Here is a 19961-nt window from a genome sequence, read left to right as displayed (position 1 = left end):
TTCTAAACCAGGGGCATGCTATTTACTGATCATACTCCTGTACGAAATACGCCATGTCGAGACTGCTCTTCTTCCCCCGCTCCAAAATGAACGAAACGAGCACAGCTGCGAATTTGTGAACAGTCGCCATTCTATAAGGGGCTGTGCTGTTGGTTTAGACAGAGGCCATGTTTGCAACTGGTAGCATCAGCTGACATCGTCTTTCCGCAATGTCCGGTCTTCGTCATCCGGTGCATTATATCTTCCTCCCTTCGCAGACGCCAGCGTCACACAGCCATTCAGCAATACGCCGCCGAGTAGTTAGGTAGGTAAAGAACACCAATCGCGTCGGTTACCCTCTTTCTATAGCAGGCGGTTCGAATGCTGACGGGTATGCAGCGAGCTTCTCTCAGCTAAACCGAAATTTCCAGGCGTTTGTCACTCACTCACGGCTCGCACATCATTTTCCACTGACTATTTGTCTGGCAACGACGATTGGCCGTAACAGTTGCGATGCCTAATTAAATAAGAAGCTACGACGGGTTAGATTTTAGGGGTACTACCGCGTGCTTGACTGTAGAAATAAGTTTAATGCCACATTGTACTGTATAACGTATTGGTAATTGGCATGTAATCATATCGTATGGAAAGCTACAATTTGATTTGAACCGAAACAATGCTAATTACATTAAAACCCGCGTAAGTAAAGCACAACCATGGGCAGATTATTTATATGGATGAGTGTATGTACAACTATACCTTTGCTATATTGATGCAGCTGATGAGCATGTGGGGGCCATCACTGGGACTATGTGTATAGAAAAGTATAGCTTTAAATAATGATAAAGTTGTTTGGCTCAACTTGGCGGATCCAGCTTCGTAATCGTAAAAGTTCTAAAGGCTTGAAAGCGTAGTTTCTTTTTAGCTATAAAATTCTCTTCAATCATTTACAACCGCAACTTTCTTTTAAGCTTAAAGCACATTTGCCACTTGGCGATAAGCCAGTAATTGCATAGTGTCACGACCCACGAGCATACATGGGCTGGATCGATGGGGCTTTATCTGTTGGACTAAGCCCCTGATAAGGATCCACTCCGGCTAGATTTTCTAGTAGAGTTAGGCCTTTAATTCTAAGCCAAAGAGGTGATTCCAGAGACTTGTGATAGCGAAAGACGTCAAAAATTAATAGGTGATGCCCATCATCACCTGCTCTATGCTCGACAGTGCCCGTTGATAACGTTAATGTTGGTTAGGATCGACACGTTCGTCTCGTATTAATACTTGATTTCCAAGTACTTGTTTTGTAGCATTTTATTTTCATTTTTAACGTCTCTGGATATTCATACCGGAAAAAGAGGTTTTCGGAACCACGCCTTCAGTATAGTACTTCTGGCAGCGTTGGAAAGCTTCATCTGCAAATGGCACAGCACATTTCTTGTAACCATACGAGGTGCCTGACGTCCCTTAGGAAAAACGCCAGCCTGGCCTCTTAACTATTGCAGGTGTAACATCGTATAGTCTATGTAGACTTACAACTTATCATGACAATTAGCAATAAATAGTTTTGCTAACGTCATTATATATATTGTAATTATATATCCACCCACCGCTTGGTCTTCCGGTCTATGAACAGACAGCTGGAAGATTAAAGCTCAGGGAAAATTTGTAGAATTCTATGATCAGGTAGTCGCTTCGATGGCATCGTTGGACCCTAAAAGAGACCTTGAGCTGAATCGCTTCTTTGAGCGAAAGAACCCTCTGTATGTTGTCTGGCTACCGCCTGGTGACCAGGCTTCGTTAAGGACTTGGCGATGGCGAACAATAAAAGGCACCTCCCAGCTTTTGAACGACAGCAAAGATTCGCTTTTTTACCCTGCGCTCTTTCGGCACTTCCTCTCCTGAGAAAATTTAATTCCAGAATGATTGATCTCATGAGGTGGAAAGCATAATAATTTGCTTAAAATCATTATCTTTGCTGGACCGCGCCATACTTGTTCATAAAGTGTTATATACGCAGTTAACTTTATAAAGCTCGTAATGATGTCGTGAGTCAATTTCGTCACTGAGGGCGGAGTCAATGCGCAGTAGCGAAAAACTGCTTAGCAGTCCACCCAGGGGCAAACCTAGGGATGTTGATAATCCTCATCTAGCTAATTTTAATCTCTTGCGTGAGTTTTGTTAGAGTTGAGATGTGGCTTTTAAGTGTTATTTCTCATATCGTAGCTCTTTTTCTAAGCAAGCGGCACAAGCATACTGCTGGAAAATTGGCACCAACAGAAAGAGTACAAGCACTTCCTAGGAGTGACTATATCATCATGCAGCTAGTCGTTCCCAACAAACACAATAATAACACCAGTACTACAAATAACATAAACTTCATCAACCCCATCAACAACATTAAAGCCAACAATAATAAGGGCAGAATTGCCCTCTCTTTGCTAGCCCGCTTATTCTATCCAATCGTCATTGCGCGTCCATTTCTTCGCCGCGCGGCAGCTCTATTATATCGAAATTCGAGTTGAAGCTGATCTTGAAGTTTAATAATATCGGACTCTGCCGTTTTCGGCCGTTTCGCTCGAATCCGACGACGGTGATGATCAAGGTATGGAGGCTGAACCGATAAAATTTGAAGGCTAACGGTCCTAAAAATGCTTCCACTGCATCGTCTGGCCACGCCGAAAGCTCCACGGATTTGTTTTTCTTATTCTGTAGTAGCGCTTGGTAGTAGTAACATGAACTCTGGCACTGATCCTAGTCGCGGCTGCGTCAACAGTGGCATCGTAGAAGCAAAGATGTCGTACACCGTAAAAAAGTGCCTTGCAGTTGGTTTTTCTGAGACATCGTCTGCTGCTAATGGCATTGCCACTTCTGCCATAGCGCGTAACTCGTGACTCTTGACGTGGAGTGCGGAAGGAACATTCATCTATGTGAAATATATCCATTTCAAAGGCGATGATATGTGCTTCGCTTCGCTTCGTCGTCATTTCTGGCTGATTACTCTACCAACTACCCCTATGCTGTCCCCGGCGCCACCCTTTTCCCCCACGTGGACTCCCAGCAACTCGGTTTAACCTAGTCTAGCTTGACAACCCCCAAGGTCCGCTTCTGTCACATAGCGGCAACAGAGGCGATCTTACTGCGTTTGCGACTACCACGATTGCTCCTTATGCTAGAGAAACAACAGTAAAAAGGGTACTGGAAGGTATAGCTACCGATTTTCAGCTTTGCTTAGTGAAGCGTTGACTCACTCTTTGGACCATAAAAAACCCCGAAATGGGTCAGACACGCTAAGTCGCAATGTCAAAATAACAACCTGAGTGCCCGACCCAGGGCGCGCCAGCTACAAAATAACAACGCGACTGGATTTTTGGTTCATGACAGCAATGGGGCAAAACTTTGGCCAAGACTTGTAAGCCTTCCCCTATGTGTCTTGCACTTAGTGTGTCTGGAGTATAAACGAAAGCAGTGTCTTCAGGACTGCCGCAGATACAGCCTGGCGTGATGCCAAAACGTTAAGATATGAAACAGCACCGGAGAAAGAGAATGGCGCCGTGGCAGTAGCAGTAGTGAGAAAAATGACGATGAAGGTCAAATGCTCATAGCAGTAGCCTGTAGTGGCCTGAAATGTCCCTGGTCTCGGTCAACTTTTGGCAGGCTTAGCAAGCTATAGACACGAAGCAATAAAAATTCCAAATAGCCAAGAAGTCGAGTCAATTTAAGTTGCACACACCCGCATCGCTTAGCAGAAAGTAGAAATAGGACGGGGTTCTCGACCTTCCGTAAAAAGGCCGATACGGGCACTCATTTTTCGTGTTCGAGACGATGTCGTCACGCGAATTTCATTGTGAACAGATAATTTCGCTTAGTAATATGTATGTCAATTTTTGCCCGATTTTTTTTTGCCTGGCAAGAGATCCTTGCGGACACTATTTCCTGCATTTACAAAGATTGACAATATCGGAAAAATTAAACTAAAAAATTCTATGAATGAATTACTAAATATCAAGGTTCGCGTAGCATCACAATTTGAAGTGACGACCTTGTCGACTTGACCTATGTTTAAATAGCTTTTCCTAAACCGGTTATGTTTTTAATAAAAATAAGTCCTCGATACTAAACCTGAAAGCAGGTGATTTCAACCACTTGTCTGCATGCAAGCAATTACTGGGTGTACCATGATTGAAACAAAAAATTGCTCCTCATTCACTTACTAGTCTAGTTTACCAAGCAAAGCCATTTTCCGTCTAAAAGTAAATGGCCGCTCATTCGTTCGTGTAAATGTTCATATGGATCCGCACACCTCTATGCATGTGGTAGTTGTCCATTAACCATGAGTTCCGTATTCCCCTATGATTTTATTATGACAACATACATCCGCACGTATATATAATGGGACGTATGGAATGGAGCTATAACTAGTAGCATCGAACCCCTCATCGTGTACTTCCTCCACCTGTGTATATTTTAAAACATATTATTCTCTTCAATCACGACACAGACTATCTTCAGCTCGAGCTTAGATTTTCTACAGTCTCCTTTCGCGCGGATTCGTTCTTGGCTTATCTTGTAGGATTGAGTCTAACATATGTTTGCTTTTATGCATCATCATATGTGTCTGTGTCACGTGCAGTTCACATTCATAGAGCTGTTATGAAACGCGGCGTCATGAAAAGTTGACGGCAGGGCAGACGCGGGTGGCATTTCAATCTTCAGCGAGTTTCTCAGCCGCCAACGGTTGTTGACGATCCGGCATCTATGTTTGGCAAACAAATAATTTTGTCTTACGAATATCGAGACGTGAGAAAAAATAGAGAGAGCTCGGTGGCGAAAAGCAGGCCTACCTCAAAGATCCTTTATGTTTCGAGTTTTATGTCTTACATAGCCGTTAGGCATTTCATCGGACAGACGGCCGGCTTTCGGCACGAAACGATGCCTGTCTATACCCGGGTTCGAATCTAGGCCTCAAGATGTCCCTAAGATACGTTACCTTTTGAGCTACAACGGGGCTATCTCTAAAATCCTAGCAGGCTTCTGACACCGAATGGCCCCTCCCTTGCCACAGATCAAATAATCGTTTCTCCTTGTCCAGCATCCTTGAAAGTGCCGTTGCAGAACGCCAATGTCAGGGGCAACTTGTCTTCACATATTTAACACACACCGAGAGAAGGAAACGCGCTGGGCCTGAACGCAACTGCAAGATTTCCATCAGCAGTTATTTGCTAGGACGAAATCTCCCGCATTAAGGAGCATAGAGAAGAATTGTCTCACGTAGATAAGGACGCTGTGGGGAAAAAAAACGTTCCTAACCCTGTTTAAGAAAACGTGTAGAAATAATTATACTTATATTCTGTAACATCCGTAAAATAACAACAAATGACAGTCCTATGCACTACGTTATGCCTTGTGGAAATACATAGATCAGCCGCTGACAAGGGAGAAAAATAGGCGAACACTTGCTTTCGACAGTGATCAAACAAGTTATTGCGCAGACTCTGAGACAATGAAAATATGCCATAGACACTCGAATATAGTGTAGGAAAATAAAAACATGTCTAATAACATTGTTGTTGGTTGCCCCAAGTTCCATTAAGCAAGTAGCATCGATACTGTTTTTAGTCCTACTGTTTGTGACTATAGTCTCTATAGATGGCTGAAGTGTATCGTACTTAAACAATTGTAGTAGGTTCCTTGCAATAGACTTATTCATTTAGTCTAAAATGTAAAGCCGGTAGTAGTATAACTATGATCTCCTATTGGTGAATGGCTGCTTGAACTCGTGTAAGCGCTATGTCCAGGCTATACCTTTATTGGTCTTATCTATTTTTATGTTCACTAACAAAACCCACTACTATATATGTAATTGCGTCTTATTCTCGTTCTAGACATACTACCGAAACATCACCATAGATGATACGTACCTGGACAAATTCTGCACGATCCGCCTGGCAACCGTCGACTCGGAGAAGAAGATCTCGTTACTGAACGTCCACACCGAGCACTTAAAGCGTCACACAAATCGATGCCACTCTGTTGGAGCGCATCATCATGTAAGTATGGACAATGATACTGTATGTAACTCCTCGAAACAAATCCTATATCCAAATACAACGTTGTGTATAAAGTTCGAGTTAAAGGAAGATCCCAGGCCCACTGTTCGATCTTATCCGTAATAAACTGAATAGATCGAGATGTACAAGACGTGTTAATCATGTTTTCAAGATAGTCTTCAGCATTTGTGCTTCATCCCGGACAGCGTTCGAAATTAATGCTAGATGTATCAACATCGTTACAGATCCGTTAAGTTTCTGCAAAATCGCATTTATGATGAAAAGTAATAAAAAATTATACCAGTGCAACTAGAACAGAAAGTCAAATGTTGCTTCTGTGGATGAACGAGCGCGGGCAGCATATTTATTTCGTCTAATTTGTTTAACTATACGACCCAGCTTAATAACTAACTTGAACAACTTACTTGAAAAATTATCCTATTATTCCTTTTTATTCTACTTTTTATTAATATCTTTTCAACGCTCTGCATCACCTATTATTACCTGTTATTCTAATGCCTGCAAGATAAGCTATCGAAGATACGGATGCGATGGTTCAAGTACGTAACAAAATACCCCAGATAAATTCCCGCTCCAACTAGATTTCTAGGGGGAGAAAACCCTCTGATTCCTAAAACTTGGTCACGCATAGGGCGTAGCTGATGGTCAAGAACAGAAATGTAGTGTACGCCTTAACATGAGCTACACGGAATTATAGTCATAGAATGTATATATTCCCTTCATTTACACTCATCATGAAATGAACACGGGATGAAACATATTAAATCGATACGACTCTCGCGTAACCGATTACGGGGAAAAAAAAGATAACGAAGGACTGAAACATGAAGTCGAAGGAAAGTTGGCTGGCTAACGATAGATAGGCCTTTACTATCGTTGGCTAAATTGTAACAGATTTGTTCTCGTGTAGAGATGGCCTGTTACGCTTGTTCGAAAAGAAGAGGGCAATATTTGCGCCCAATGAGACAGACAAACAGTGGTGATTGCTTGAAACGGACGACTTGCTGGTTTAGTCCGGACGGAACGCCGGAGGCATTCGAAAACTCAAATTCTGATCAACTTCGGGCTTCCGCAGCCGCTGTTGTGCCATCAGCTTTGATAACTTCCTTCAACTTTCGTTTTTTTTTTAATCTTCGATTGGGTTATTTAAGTCTCTTTCATTTGAAGCACATATCGGCGTGAAAGGGCGTATTTTTTTAAAAAAAAAAAAAAAAAACCTGTTTTTCCGGTCTATATTCTACGTTCAAGAAAAAGGAACTCACTTTCTGTTTACTGTATTTGCGATAACGAGTAACGATTGCCTACCTTTCGTAATATACGTATATCCACTATTATCCACTATATCCTATAGTATCCTTCCACTATTATAACGTAGTTATATATTTGGAATGGTAGAAAATGATGCTATTTGATTGGGACAATTAATCCATCTCGAACAAGTTAACCGTCTACGCGTTCGCAACCCGAAATCATTTGAACATCATTTTTTTTCTATTTAAAAATAGCTAGGACATCACCTATGTCGATTTTTGTGCAAAGGCTTTCCTGACGCACCGTCGTCCAGGCCCATTAGCTAAAACGTCAATCTCTCGGGACGCGCAAGACGAGTTTGCCTTTGACCAATGTCAATTACCGAACCTGAGTTCTAATTTAATTGTGCCTTTTCTTATCGATGCATTGTCCTTCGTCAATATATATATATATATATATGATATGTTGGACAATATCTGGATTCATTATAACTGTCAAGCTGACAGCTAAGCTTTTCATTAAGCTAACCATTGTCAAACACGTTCTAACCCTTTCGCATTTGTGTTCAAATAATGAGAACAGTCAGATTTATTGCGATAATTTTTACAAAAGACATAGTATGAATGCATTTGGGTCGTCCCTATGCTCACGATTTTAACTGCTGCATATGAATCATCTAATGCACGTACAGCTTTAAGTATAACTAATCTATTCTTGCATCTATTTTTTTTTTGTTTTTTCTTCTCCTTCTACCCACAGCCACCGATCATAAGTAGCATTCACGTCACCGACCTGCACAAACGTTACAACATTTCCGACAGTCATTTTACCTTGACAGGATCCCACAACAACCGCAGCAATAACAATGAGCAGGCCTCGTCCGCTACAGGCCAGACCGACATAATCGGCTCAGAGGAAAGATCTCGTGACTCTAACGGACTCCGTTACAGCGGTGACCAGAGTGCGCCGCAGTCTGGCTTCGCCTTGGGAAACGCCACAAGCATCAATTTCGAGAATCGCCATGTGCTGATCAACGCCAGCGACGTCGCCATCGCCACATTCACAGCGTCCAATGCCGAAGCGTCCATCGACGCTGGGAATAACTCGAGCGATTCTGAGGGTGCTAGCGGAAACAAGACGGTCTCTGTCACACCCGGGATTACTCACAAGGTTAGCAACACATTTACGTCGCAGCTCGAACTATTTCCTGCACCGGTGCTGATCAGTCTGTCGAGACCTCGTCCAACCAATTATGCCATCCATCAGGGACCCGGTACTCATTTGTCGCTAGCCAGTAACGGTCTGACCGGAGCGGGCATCGGAGCTACTGCGGATCCACATTTGATAGATGGAAAAGTCGGCTTATCCTCCGAGGTGCTCAAGGCGGCCATTCGTTGGGATCCGTTTGTAAACTCGTCAGAAGATGGTTCGTGCACAAAATACAAAGTTACATGGAAGGCCGCAATAGTAGACAAGGTTGCAGGTGAGTGAGGTCGGGTCGTAGGGTTCTGCTTGTTGCTGTGGCTACAAAAGTGAGATAACCCCATGAGCGAATTATGTCTATAGATGACTGCCTGCGGAGAAAAGATAGCATGGCAAGCTTTTATTACCTTCCTTTGTTATTACTCTTTTATATAAATAGGGAGATGTAAGCTCCGAGAAAGGTTTTCATTGCAACGTGTTGGATCTTTTTGTTCTAATATTGATATTATTCGGATAGGGACGCATTTGGAATTTTTTTATATCCTCATTGTTGGGTGGAAATGAACAATCGAACCAGGGAAAAAAGTTCAGTCGTGGTAGACTAATCCGAGCGCGTCCCGTGCTAGCTTAGCAGGTAATGATTTTGCGTGCTAATCTTAGGGACACGTTATAATCTAGGTTCAACTCCACACATAGAGAAAGCTGGCCGTGTCTCTGATGGATTGCCTAACGACGATACGGGACGTAAAACAGGAAACGTAGAGAGATGCGCAGACAGACTTCCTTTTGTGCTGGAAGCCAGCCGCCTGAAACAATGCCAAATGGCAGTGTCGAACGCAAAACTTAAAATGTTCAGGTTAGACTAGTCCGTCCGCTCGAGACGGACAAGAATATCACTAATATGTTACCTTTGGTCAGAGTTTTTCCTCTGTACACAATAGGACTAAAATATGTTGTGATGGACTTTATTTGAATTTTAAATGCGTTTCGTCTCTAAAACATAGTTGCACTGCATAACTTAAACATGTGGTAACTGCAACACTGTGTTGGCCTGCGGCCTTCAGCTTGTAAATTCTATGAAGCTGATACTTAAGATTTCAGTCGCAAGATAGCAATGACAGCATATCATGTCCTTTTGCGATCTAGTGCGTCCATCTTTAATTTAACTGGAGACGTATATCTAACGTTATTATTGTGCACAAAATAACATCGCTGCTTCCTTATCAGTACAAATGTACCAAATTACTTTCGAAAATACACACGTCTATTTATTTTTTGTAAACAACAGATGCTATGTGTGTGTCCGCAGACTTCTTCGGTCATCGCGGGTTGGTCATTGGCTAATTTTTTCTTAAGATAGCCAGCCATGTTGACCTTGTCCTTCCAGTTCAAGCGACTCCGTGGAAGAATTTTCTGTGAGGGGGTTGTTCTTGTCCATCATGTAACAGCGTTTTTTGCCAATCGGAACGACTTTTATCAGCCTTCCCGCTCACATCATAAAGCTTCTTTTTTATAGAATAACTAGATCATTTAAGGTCATTTCCTTACTTGCTTGAAATTGCTGTGTCTACGATCTTATTTTTTTCTGAAGAATAAGGTGTAGGAACAGAATTAATTGGATATTTAATAAAAAGACGCCAGAGTTCATCATGTACCTAAGATCGGTGGAAGTAATCGGACTTTCCCTTAGTATGGTGAGTTCTTGATAGGCTTAGAAAAGCCAAGTTAGGGTTAGAGCTGTTGCTCTATTATAGGATTCACTCAGGTATATTTGTTAATAGACTTCTGTATTCTTGAAATTATGAACGATTTCTCGAGACAAACGAGCAAATTGTATTACTGAATTTAGATTCTTCAAAGTCTGATGATAGGGGCTGCATCGGGGACGGGTGGTATGAAAACCAGAACCCTCTGATGATAGCTTAAACGCAAACTCAGTTTCTATTTAAAGAAAACGAAGTTACAACGAGGAAAAGGTAAAAGACGTATGGGAACTCAAAACGGCACCGACTTAAAGGGAGATTCGAGGCAAACGAAAATTAAGCTAGGTTAAGCAAAAAGCAGGCTGAATATATAGCCTGCTTAAAGCAAATACGAGGGGCAAAAAGGACGTATACTTTGACTAGCTACAATAGAAGTTCAATTACCAGCGCCTGTCAAGGGCAAAGAAAGCAGATAAAGGCTACGCTGTGATCTTTTTTCTAATTACTATTTTCATTTTTTACTCGGAAAAGTAATTCGGTTAGAAGCAACCGCTGATTTTAGCCGGTTAGTCGAAATAACAACCCCCTTTTGTCTAGTTTGTCAATGTGATGAACAGGTCTATTACCCGGTGTAAAGGTAGATTTCAGTCCTTTAATTCAGTGTCATAAACATTCTTTACTTTAAGCTAGGACGGCTAAGCTAAATAGAAGCACCTAGATCTGTTAAAACCTGCTCTTTCATTTAACTTATGGCGAGGTATTGGCAAACATCCGGACTTGTGCTAAAGCGTAATATTTATCTTGGAAGTTCAAAAAAAAAAAAAAAATCCGGTTTCTTGTTCCGACAATGCGGTTACTGCAACAGCTAACGCGGTCTTTATTAAGCCTACTTCCGCTCAACCTATCCTTGACAGAGCAATGGAGAGTTGCACCAGTCTTACAAAGTACATATACATATAGATGTATATATTTTTGTTTCTTAAAGAATATACACAGCATATGAGCACAGTGAAAAGCCCCGGAATTCTATGCCTTAAGCATTGGTTAAGCGAAAACCTTGCTTCTATGTCTCCGAAGATGATGGGCCTCACAATAAGAACGAAGTTTTTTTAGAGTATAATTACCAATTACCAATTAATTATTATTTTAGAGTACAATACCAAATTATTCTGCTGCTTAACGGAAAAGATTAAAATTAGAAGGTATTGAAATGTTATGTATATTTATAAAATTTGGCCGAACAAATATGTTTGTTGAACGAAATACTTCTTTAGCTCAGGAAGGTTATCCTAATCATATCATTGGCGTCGTCTAATTACTTTATGCGCTCATCTGCTAGAAAATGGCGGAAGCACGTTTAAACGAAGTGTTAAACCCCACCTCAAGATTCATTTACTCATTAAATCAAACTATTTTTTTATCATTTCACCCGTAATAACCTGGATCTTCATTAATTAATTCTACAGGCTCGGCTTTCACATTTAAGAGCATCGAATGCATCCCTAGTCCACTTGTCCAAGCTCATTAAGTTCACGGCATAGATTGTTTGCTTCAGTAATGATGGCCTTGTGACCCCTACAGGATCCACCGTCTGCCTATATATATATATACATATACACACACATATATGTGTATATATATATATATATATATATATATATATATACACATATATCGATGGATGCCTCCGCTATTGTTACTACTGCAATCGATCAAAATAGCTCACCTCGATCCGCGTAGCCAGTTTTCCTTCTATTCATTCTTTCGCGCATTTTTCCTGTATCTTCTTACCCGTTGTCGTTTTTGTATAGCCCTAAAAGCCATTGCTTTTGCTCATCTGCATCTCTCGTTTTAGCGATCCGATTAGGCATGACAAATGGTTAGCGCCGGCTAGTAATTCGCTGGTGGTGTTCGGCTGTCGCAACTCCTCCAGCGCCTTCTGACTGGTACCTAAACTAAAGCGGTGGCTCTGAGTAACGACCAATGTCGATGTTTCAGGACCAGTTCATCGACGCTATCGATTGCATGAGAGATACGAAAGTCTGACAGAGAATCAGGCAAAACAAAAGAGAGAGGACATATTACATAGTGCGATCAGCATTGACTTGTTACGTTCATCTCATGTTCCACCGTCAGTGGCTGACTGTACCATTCTTTATGGACAACTTGGCTGGCGCTTGTCGCTGAAGATGATGCTCGCCTCGACCTGCGTTGCCTGTGGAGCTTCCAGCAGGACACATTCAAATGAGCATTCTTTCTCACTGCATATATTCTTTGCCTGGTTAAAACTTAACCAAAAGTCGAGCTTGCGTTCATTCACATATAAGTTAACTTGTTTCATGTGCAATTTTTCCTTTTTCTATTTGTTTTCCTCATCTTTTTTTATTTTTAGGTGACCTGTTGACATGTTCTACTAATACGTCGATTTCAGTGGAGCGCAACAGCGTTTACCATGTGTGGGTCAGCCTTTTTGGCCACGAGCAGATCCGCACCCAGCAACTTACTGTGGAGACTGCCCACGCCCAGTTTGCCAAGTTACACGCCCTTGAAAGCTGTCATGGTAAGGGTGATTAGGTTCACAGCGATGACAGGTGACGTTGGAAGTGTCGAGTCGCAGGGTCAAGTCATATCATGGCAGGGGAGGCTTTCAAACGTTTCCGATAGAGAAAACGGCTTCTGAAGAGAGAAATAGAGATAGAGAGAGAGAAAGAGGAAGAGAGAAAAAGCTAAATTACCCACTGAAGCCTATGTTAGGTTGTGTTTGGAGTGACTCTGCAAAAGTATGAGCTCCTTGCTTTGAAGACCACAGAAGGGGAAGAAAATGGCTATTTGAGGCGGGAGTTTCTATAGCGAACGGCTCCTGTAGAAAACAGAGACTATTAGGAGGGCTCTAGAGAGTTCTAAAGATGACTCCCCTTGTAATAGAGCGTTACTACTCGAACAAGAGCTCACCAAATAGGGGCCTGGCACCCTAGAACACATGCATGGCAAACGAATTGACGGGAACAGGCAACGCGAGTTTCGCCTTGCTGCTGACATTACCCGCAAGTGTCATGTCACTATAGCTGGCTAGGTAAGCGCGCCTAGCCATGTTAACCTACTTGATCGTCGCCGTCTTTTTATGGTGGTCGAGCTTCAAGTTCCGATAGGTAGCGATATTTAGAGCTCCATTTTTGATCTGATGGGTGTTTAGAGGGTCAGATGATATATGGCAGTACTTGATTTGATTAACTCACCATTTTCTGTAGTAAGCCTCTTTTTTTTCTAAATTTAAATATCCATCCAGTTTATATTTCCTAAGTATTGTATTTTTAATTAACACTTAAGGGTACGAAAGAAGTGTCTTAAGAAAAGATTACGTTCACCTAAAAATCACCTACTATTTGATTAGCAGAAATCTTTTCAAGAGTGTTTTTTATTGTTACCAAATTTAGATTATAGCTCTCACAGACGCTATGAGCATATACCATTTAATAAACTCTGAGGGGGGGGGGGGGGGTATTTCCTAGCGGCTGCATTTCCAATGCAGTGCTTCTCGTTACAAATTTAAGGGGCTTGCAATTTAAGGGGCTCTAGTTATGTATGTTGCGTATGTATGGTTGTGGCTGCGCTTTCGAAAGCAATTAGTTTCGTTCGCAATCTCTATTGCTCCTCTTGCACTTTCGCATCACCAATTGTCAGCGCTCCTCCTTCACACTAAATACTTCTCGTACAAGTAATCCTCTCACAACTGACGCCTACCTGTGCGTGCACAGTGAATTTGCGTGAATTCCCTTGTGTTATTTGTTTATATCGGATGACATCTTTGCGATGAGATTTTCCGAAAGCCTGTAATCCACGCGTTTAGCCCCGTTACCCCCCTAATTTCGTTTGCCTGATTGAATTAGACCTATAGAAGTATCGTGCTAGAGGTACAGGAATAGTGTAACATAACGAAAGGGTCGTTCAACGCGGAGTCATCTTTGTGCAGGGTCCTTTTGTCCTAAATGTAGATTTAGAACGTAGCGGGATTTGGAATCAGGGTATATATCGCTGTACTGTAAACCCTCCGCCAGAAAACGCTAATTAGTGTTTTGCCTAGTCTCGTTCAGTCAGTCTTTTGCTTAGCCTATTCAGTACGAGCCAACACACGTTTATTCGGACCTAAAGTATACGGATCGATTGAACTGGCCATATTCTTTAATTTCCTAACTTTCTCTCGCACTCTATCTTCGCTTCCCACTAACGCGTATCGTATACTTTGTTGTGCTTTTCTGCGTTTCTATACTAATTTGTCTTTAACTCTATGTGTGGCTTGTAGGGTGCGTACGTGGCGACTATACAACGGGCGTGTCGGCGGCCTTAGCTTCGTTGATTGTTCTGGCCGTGGCCGTCTTCCTCCTCATAAAGAGCTACCGGAGCTACACCCTCCGTGACCATAAACTCCACAATAGCGTGTCCTCATTCCTGATGCCTAGTTCATTGCTGGGCGAGTTAGGTGCCAAGCCGATGATGCACGTGATTGAGCCGAAAATGCTGAATTCGGCTGTCAGCTCTTCCCGGGCTTCGGCCCATGTCACCATTACCCCAATCGCCACCCACGGTCCCGAGGAACAACCCTCCAGCAGCTTGAGGAGTAACGGGCCTTACGAGCCGCTGAGCCTTGAAGACGAAGATGTCAACTACTTTGTCTTCGATTTACCAAAGAACCACACTGCCGTATAAAGTCAATGTCGTAGAAGAATGAAAGGCATGAAAAGGATGACAATGGCATGACGAAGATATGGAAAAAGTTAAAACGAAAGACAGACAGGCAACGATACATTTAAAGGAAACAGCAAAAAAGATCTAGCAAGCAAGAAAAGAGGACGCAAAGAAGACGAAAAAAATGAACCCAAAGCGAACGACAATGATACGTAGTCTCGCTTACGAATCGCTCGTCTTACTTAACAATATCAGAAATACCACTGCTACAAGTATGAGCTAATATCCAATGAATCTTAAGTTAGTTAGTCCCGTCCATAGACAAACGGAATCGAACGGAAGTAGCAAGAGTGGACACCAAAGTCGTACCAACGCGCCAAACGAATGCAAATCAAACAAACAGGAAGTATGGGAATGGTCGCCTGCCAAATTGTATGAAACAGCAATATTTAGGTATGCACGTGGGATGCTTCGCCCGGTGAACGTGGCAGAAGTAAGGAATGGCGGCTCGCTTTTGCGAGTCCTGTCTTTAGAGAGAAGACATCTTTGCCCATTCGGGCGGCCGCCAGTCAGACAGTCGGCAGCAAAGCAAAAGGCACGCACGCCAACTAGTGGATGCATGCCGAACGTGCATAAGGTACTTTTGGGAACAAGGACTTCGCGCACAGACAAAGCCTTGTGTGAATCGCGTTAGACTATAGTGTTTGCTGCCCGATGAAATCGCCCGTTACCTGCAGACCATGGAAAACGTGAATTTATGGTATCTTTTCAACATCTTCAAGCCGACAAAGTGTTACATGCAGATTAATTACTTTCGTACTGTCACTTCTAGGCACCTTCTAATGAACCAAATCTGAGAACGACGTCGTACCACTATGGCCAATGAAGCTAGGTGGCATAAGTTTTCGGCTGAAACCTGTGTAACTAAGCGCAGTACGATTAAGCAAACAAAGCTTCCGAATTAGAAACGATTAGAATCTAATCCGGTTTCTACTATCGATCAAGCTGAAGGACACGGTGAACGTCAGATACGTAAAAGGATACTATTTTTCATAGGGATCCACTGCTGTCATCTCTTTTTGGCTCGAGTGAAACGCTACCAGCGACTGGCTATATCTTCATAAAGCAATGATGATAATAATGAAGCGCCCCGCTGTCTGCGTATACGTGTACCGTAACAGTGAATAACAGTGTACGCATTTGAGATTCGCGGCTGGAACAGGTCACTTAGGAACAGGTAGTCTCGATTCACAGACTCGGTGTAGGACATCTATTATTTCTATTATTAGAAGTTTTACCTTAACTTGTTCGTCCCGCCTATAGTAAACATTCATGGATCGGAAAATTACATTGCGGGCATTTGAACAATTGAGCGAACGCCACCCTGTCACTGGTGATGCTGTCCTGGCATAACTCATCAACTTGAGTTGATAAGGATTGCTAATAAGGTAAAAACCTATTCGAAATAAGAAAAAATCCTCGTACCTAAATTGAATACAAAACGAATAAAGACGGAGGTAAAAGAGTGGACATGACATGGTGATAAACAAGGCGAAACGATTCGAATAAGCAGATAAAGGAGTCGAAGGACAACGACAGGATACGAATCGACCTAAATACAATGAGTCACCGAAATAAGGCCAAGCAAAAAACGCTTACAATCCAATTAGTTATACAACTTCGATCGACCGATGACAATCAACTAGCGCAGTAGCGAACCAATCAGTGGATGGGTATAAAAGAAATTATTACAGACTTGAAAGGGGAAAACAAAAATCAAGATAGTAAGGAATATATGACTGCGTACAATATACTTAAAATGGTGCGTGCAGTGGAGAGGTGGTTCGCCAACGCTGACCAAATGTGTATTATTCTATTCTTTTTAAGGTCAGGCTTAACAACAAGGTCCAGAACAAGCCGATATTAAGAGCGCCAAACGAAGCTTCGTTTTCTCAGTGCGGCGAATTCGCTGACTTGTTTCAAGTTAGATGAAAATAAGAGTATAGCTCGCGACACGAGTTTTTTGCTTCTGCAAGCAATACGACCCAATCTGTAATGCTAGATCTGGGTTTTCTTCGTCCATTCTTCGAATTTACAATGCACGCGCTCTATGACGGCGCGACGTGTGGCCGATTGGTTCATTGTTGTAAACTATTAGTTCATACTGTATCAATGTATCTGATACGGCGGACCTTGAAGGGATCGCGATAGCTTCGACTTCTGGCAGGTGTCACTGTGTGAAAGGCAACCAATACTAGCGATTCAATGTCCTCTCTGTAAACTATCAACAGTAAAAAATATACGAACAAACCAAAAATTCTCCCCATATGTAAAGCATGCAAGATCATCGTCAGATCCGTAAATCACACTCATCATTAACAATAGCTTCTTTCGGATAACAACGTTAGCAGACTAACCTGAAACGATCATACGATTGGTGATTTCTATATAAATATGCTCCTTAGCAATTGACTAAATGACTGAGATAAAAACAACAGATCTCAGCAGCATCGGCAGTACTGAAACGCATTCTCATCAGAATTCTGATGGGATGGCTGCAGATATATGAATATATATGCATAGTTAGTAACGAGTGTGTGTGTATATATATATATACATGGAACAGGAGGGTACCGATTTGCTGAAGCGCCAGCGACAAATGATCATGGTATATATATATATATATATATATATATACACACTAGATATGATATATAAATATAATGCTCTTTTTTGATGCGGCTATATATATGATAGATTACTATCAAGGGAAGTTCATGCTCGCTGTGAGATTTTCTGTTCTCTCTGAAAATAAAGGTCGAGAGAGCTCACGTTATGAGATTGTTAACGGCGGTAGCGATGGAGGTTAGCGGGGAGACAATAATTAAGGTGCACATAACTGTTGAAAATGGTGATAACAACTTCGAGTGGCCAGCCACTAAAGATTAATGGGTCAACTGCCCGAAATATGGTGAAAGTTGGGTTGCTAACTAATCGTAAGTTTCGAGCTCATGTAATACGTCACGTAACAGGCCACTGACCAGTAGTCTGAGCCTAAAAGAAGGCCTTTGTATTAAGGGACCTATGCTGGACGATGGAAATAGACTGCGGAATCTACAATATGACTAGGTCTTTCGTTGCATACCGTCTTAATAGTACCTTACACGGAACCAAAATTGGCCCCTGGACACATGGTACCTTGGAATATTTCTCAAGATAGAAAAATCATAGGAATTGAATAGAGATAATCATAATGACAAAATAATTTTAATGTTACACATTCGATCGAATGAACATTTGTTGCAGAAACCTAGCATGACTAAACAGCTCATAGATGGTTCGTGGATGATTAACGATTAGTGGGGCAAACGTATAGTAAAATCAGCACCTCCGCGGTTGGAACAGGGGGCCACTCGAAAGTTTGTGACAATTCGTGCCTATGCAAGATGGCTCGTAACCCAAACTCAAATAGTTATCGCTAGTTTGTCGCTAGATATATCGTTAATACTTCTAACGCCTCTCAGAACCTCTACCCTGCTACCGAGACCCCGCAAGAAACAGAGGCAGATACCTTGTGCCAGCTTCCAACAGGCTGTACATACACACCGACCTCCTAGCCGAGATGAACCATCCCGAATCAGCTCCATCTACTTTCAGATTTCCCGTAACCTGTAATAGGAAAGGTAGACGACGTGACTGCTAACCAAGCTGATCAACTGATTGTCAGAGCAAAATTAAGAGATAGATTGAAGAAACGACAGTTACTACGGTCACATGCACCCGGTCGACGGTGCTGGCAAATCAGCTAGCAATCAAACCGAAAAAAACCTTAACTAGAAAAAAAAAACATTCAACTTACTATTATCCTACTGACGCATTTCCCGCCAGAGTATTTGATTTCCTTTGTAAATATTTCCGTGCCAAAGAAACAACAATTAAAAAAGAAGACAACGTATTACGACATCCATGGACAACAAAGAATAACACTGATGCCTGTGTTCAAACAACAAAGGTCGTTATTGTGTTGTTATTATCTAGGTAGGCAAGAACAAATAGGAGGCACGAAGATATAAAATGAGAGTAATCCTAATACAAAATGAATTATTACTAAAAATCGGTTTGTAGATTTAGTGTTAATAAATTTTAGGGACTTTGGCTTAGGTTCTCCGTTTCGGATTTTTCGGTGCGTCATCTGAAGATTGCAATTCCAGATATGAAAAAGTAAGTAGAAAGTAATATCTATTACATAGACGACATTTACTTGGATTTGATAACGGAAAATATATCTAACGAACTACTCAAGTAGTACACACTTCGACTAGACAGTTTAATACAACAGTTTCTGGTCGGCCTTTGAATAACGTCCTATCGACGTTCATAGTTTAATTTTGAGAACAGAACTAACACGTTGGCATCGGCCTTCGACCTTAGCTTTGGGCCAACGTCAGTTAGACGTGCCTGAATCGAAAACAGGCCCATTGTAGCGAGACCTTACTTATTCATCCAGTTGAGCCCGTCAGATAGATTAGTTAACCAAAAGAAATTGAATAGATGTTATCTCACTTTTAAGTAAAACTCTATAATAAAATTGATGTTGACACATCTGCGCTCCGATTCCTTTGACGCAAGTCAACAATATGACCAATCCGAGATGTAATTAAAGTTACGCTACGGAAGTTTGGTAAGTCGAAATTTAATCCCTCGTCTATGACGAGGTAGGTTTGAGGATGGCTCACTTACCACCAGTGTCATCCCGTCATCATTGAACATTAACGTATGCACCCTTGAATAGGAGTAAGTTGACTACGTTATAGACATTAGCTTTATGTGAAAGGTAACTGAAAAGGAACGATGATGCAGCCCGTACTGGAAAGGCTGGCTAAGCAACAATTTTTCTTGCTATCGTTATCAACAAAATACCATAAAATCAAATCACATGACTCGATTTCTCACGTCCTTAACGAGTATCTAGGTCGATACTCTACGAATGCTATCTATTCTTTAGTCTATCGCTCTTTGAGCGTCTGCCTTCTTGAGATTGACTTAGGTAGATGTTGCTCAACAATATCCTGGA

General features: G+C 41.8%; 1 protein-coding gene and 1 long non-coding RNA gene across 8 annotated transcripts in view; one reads left to right on the top strand and one right to left on the bottom strand.

The window, feature by feature from the left end:
• The window catches only part of LOC147757834 (uncharacterized), a 33541-nt gene extending 20942 nt beyond the window's left edge, over positions 1-12599 (bottom strand). For both annotated transcript variants that reach the window (XR_015321714.1, XR_015321715.1), the window contains exons 1-3: positions 11931-12599; positions 5898-6006; positions 4967-5170 (exon numbers count right to left, since the gene is read on the bottom strand). This is a non-coding gene — a long non-coding RNA (uncharacterized LOC147757834). The remainder of the gene's footprint in view (positions 1-4966; positions 5171-5897; positions 6007-11930) is intronic.
• LOC111244629 (uncharacterized) overlaps positions 1-18898 on the top strand; it is a 109451-nt gene extending 90553 nt beyond the window's left edge. For all 6 annotated transcript variants that reach the window (XM_086980781.1, XM_086980778.1, XM_022791913.2 and 3 more), the window contains 4 exons: positions 5862-6026; positions 8058-8781; positions 12597-12764; positions 14505-18898. In XM_086980781.1, the coding sequence (XP_086836907.1) occupies positions 5862-6026; positions 8058-8781; positions 12597-12764; positions 14505-14908 (1461 nt within the window). In that variant the 3' untranslated portion in view covers positions 14909-18898. The remainder of the gene's footprint in view (positions 1-5861; positions 6027-8057; positions 8782-12596; positions 12765-14504) is intronic.
• Positions 18899-19961: the final 1063 nt, after the last annotated feature.

Source organism: Varroa destructor, unplaced genomic scaffold (genome assembly GCF_002443255.2).
Source record: "Varroa destructor unplaced genomic scaffold, Vdes_3.0 BEIS01000002.1, whole genome shotgun sequence".
Taxonomy (NCBI): Eukaryota; Metazoa; Arthropoda; class Arachnida; order Mesostigmata; family Varroidae; genus Varroa; species Varroa destructor.
The sequence above is the reverse complement of the archived record's forward strand: the minus strand, read 5'-3'. Positions and strand labels throughout refer to the sequence as shown.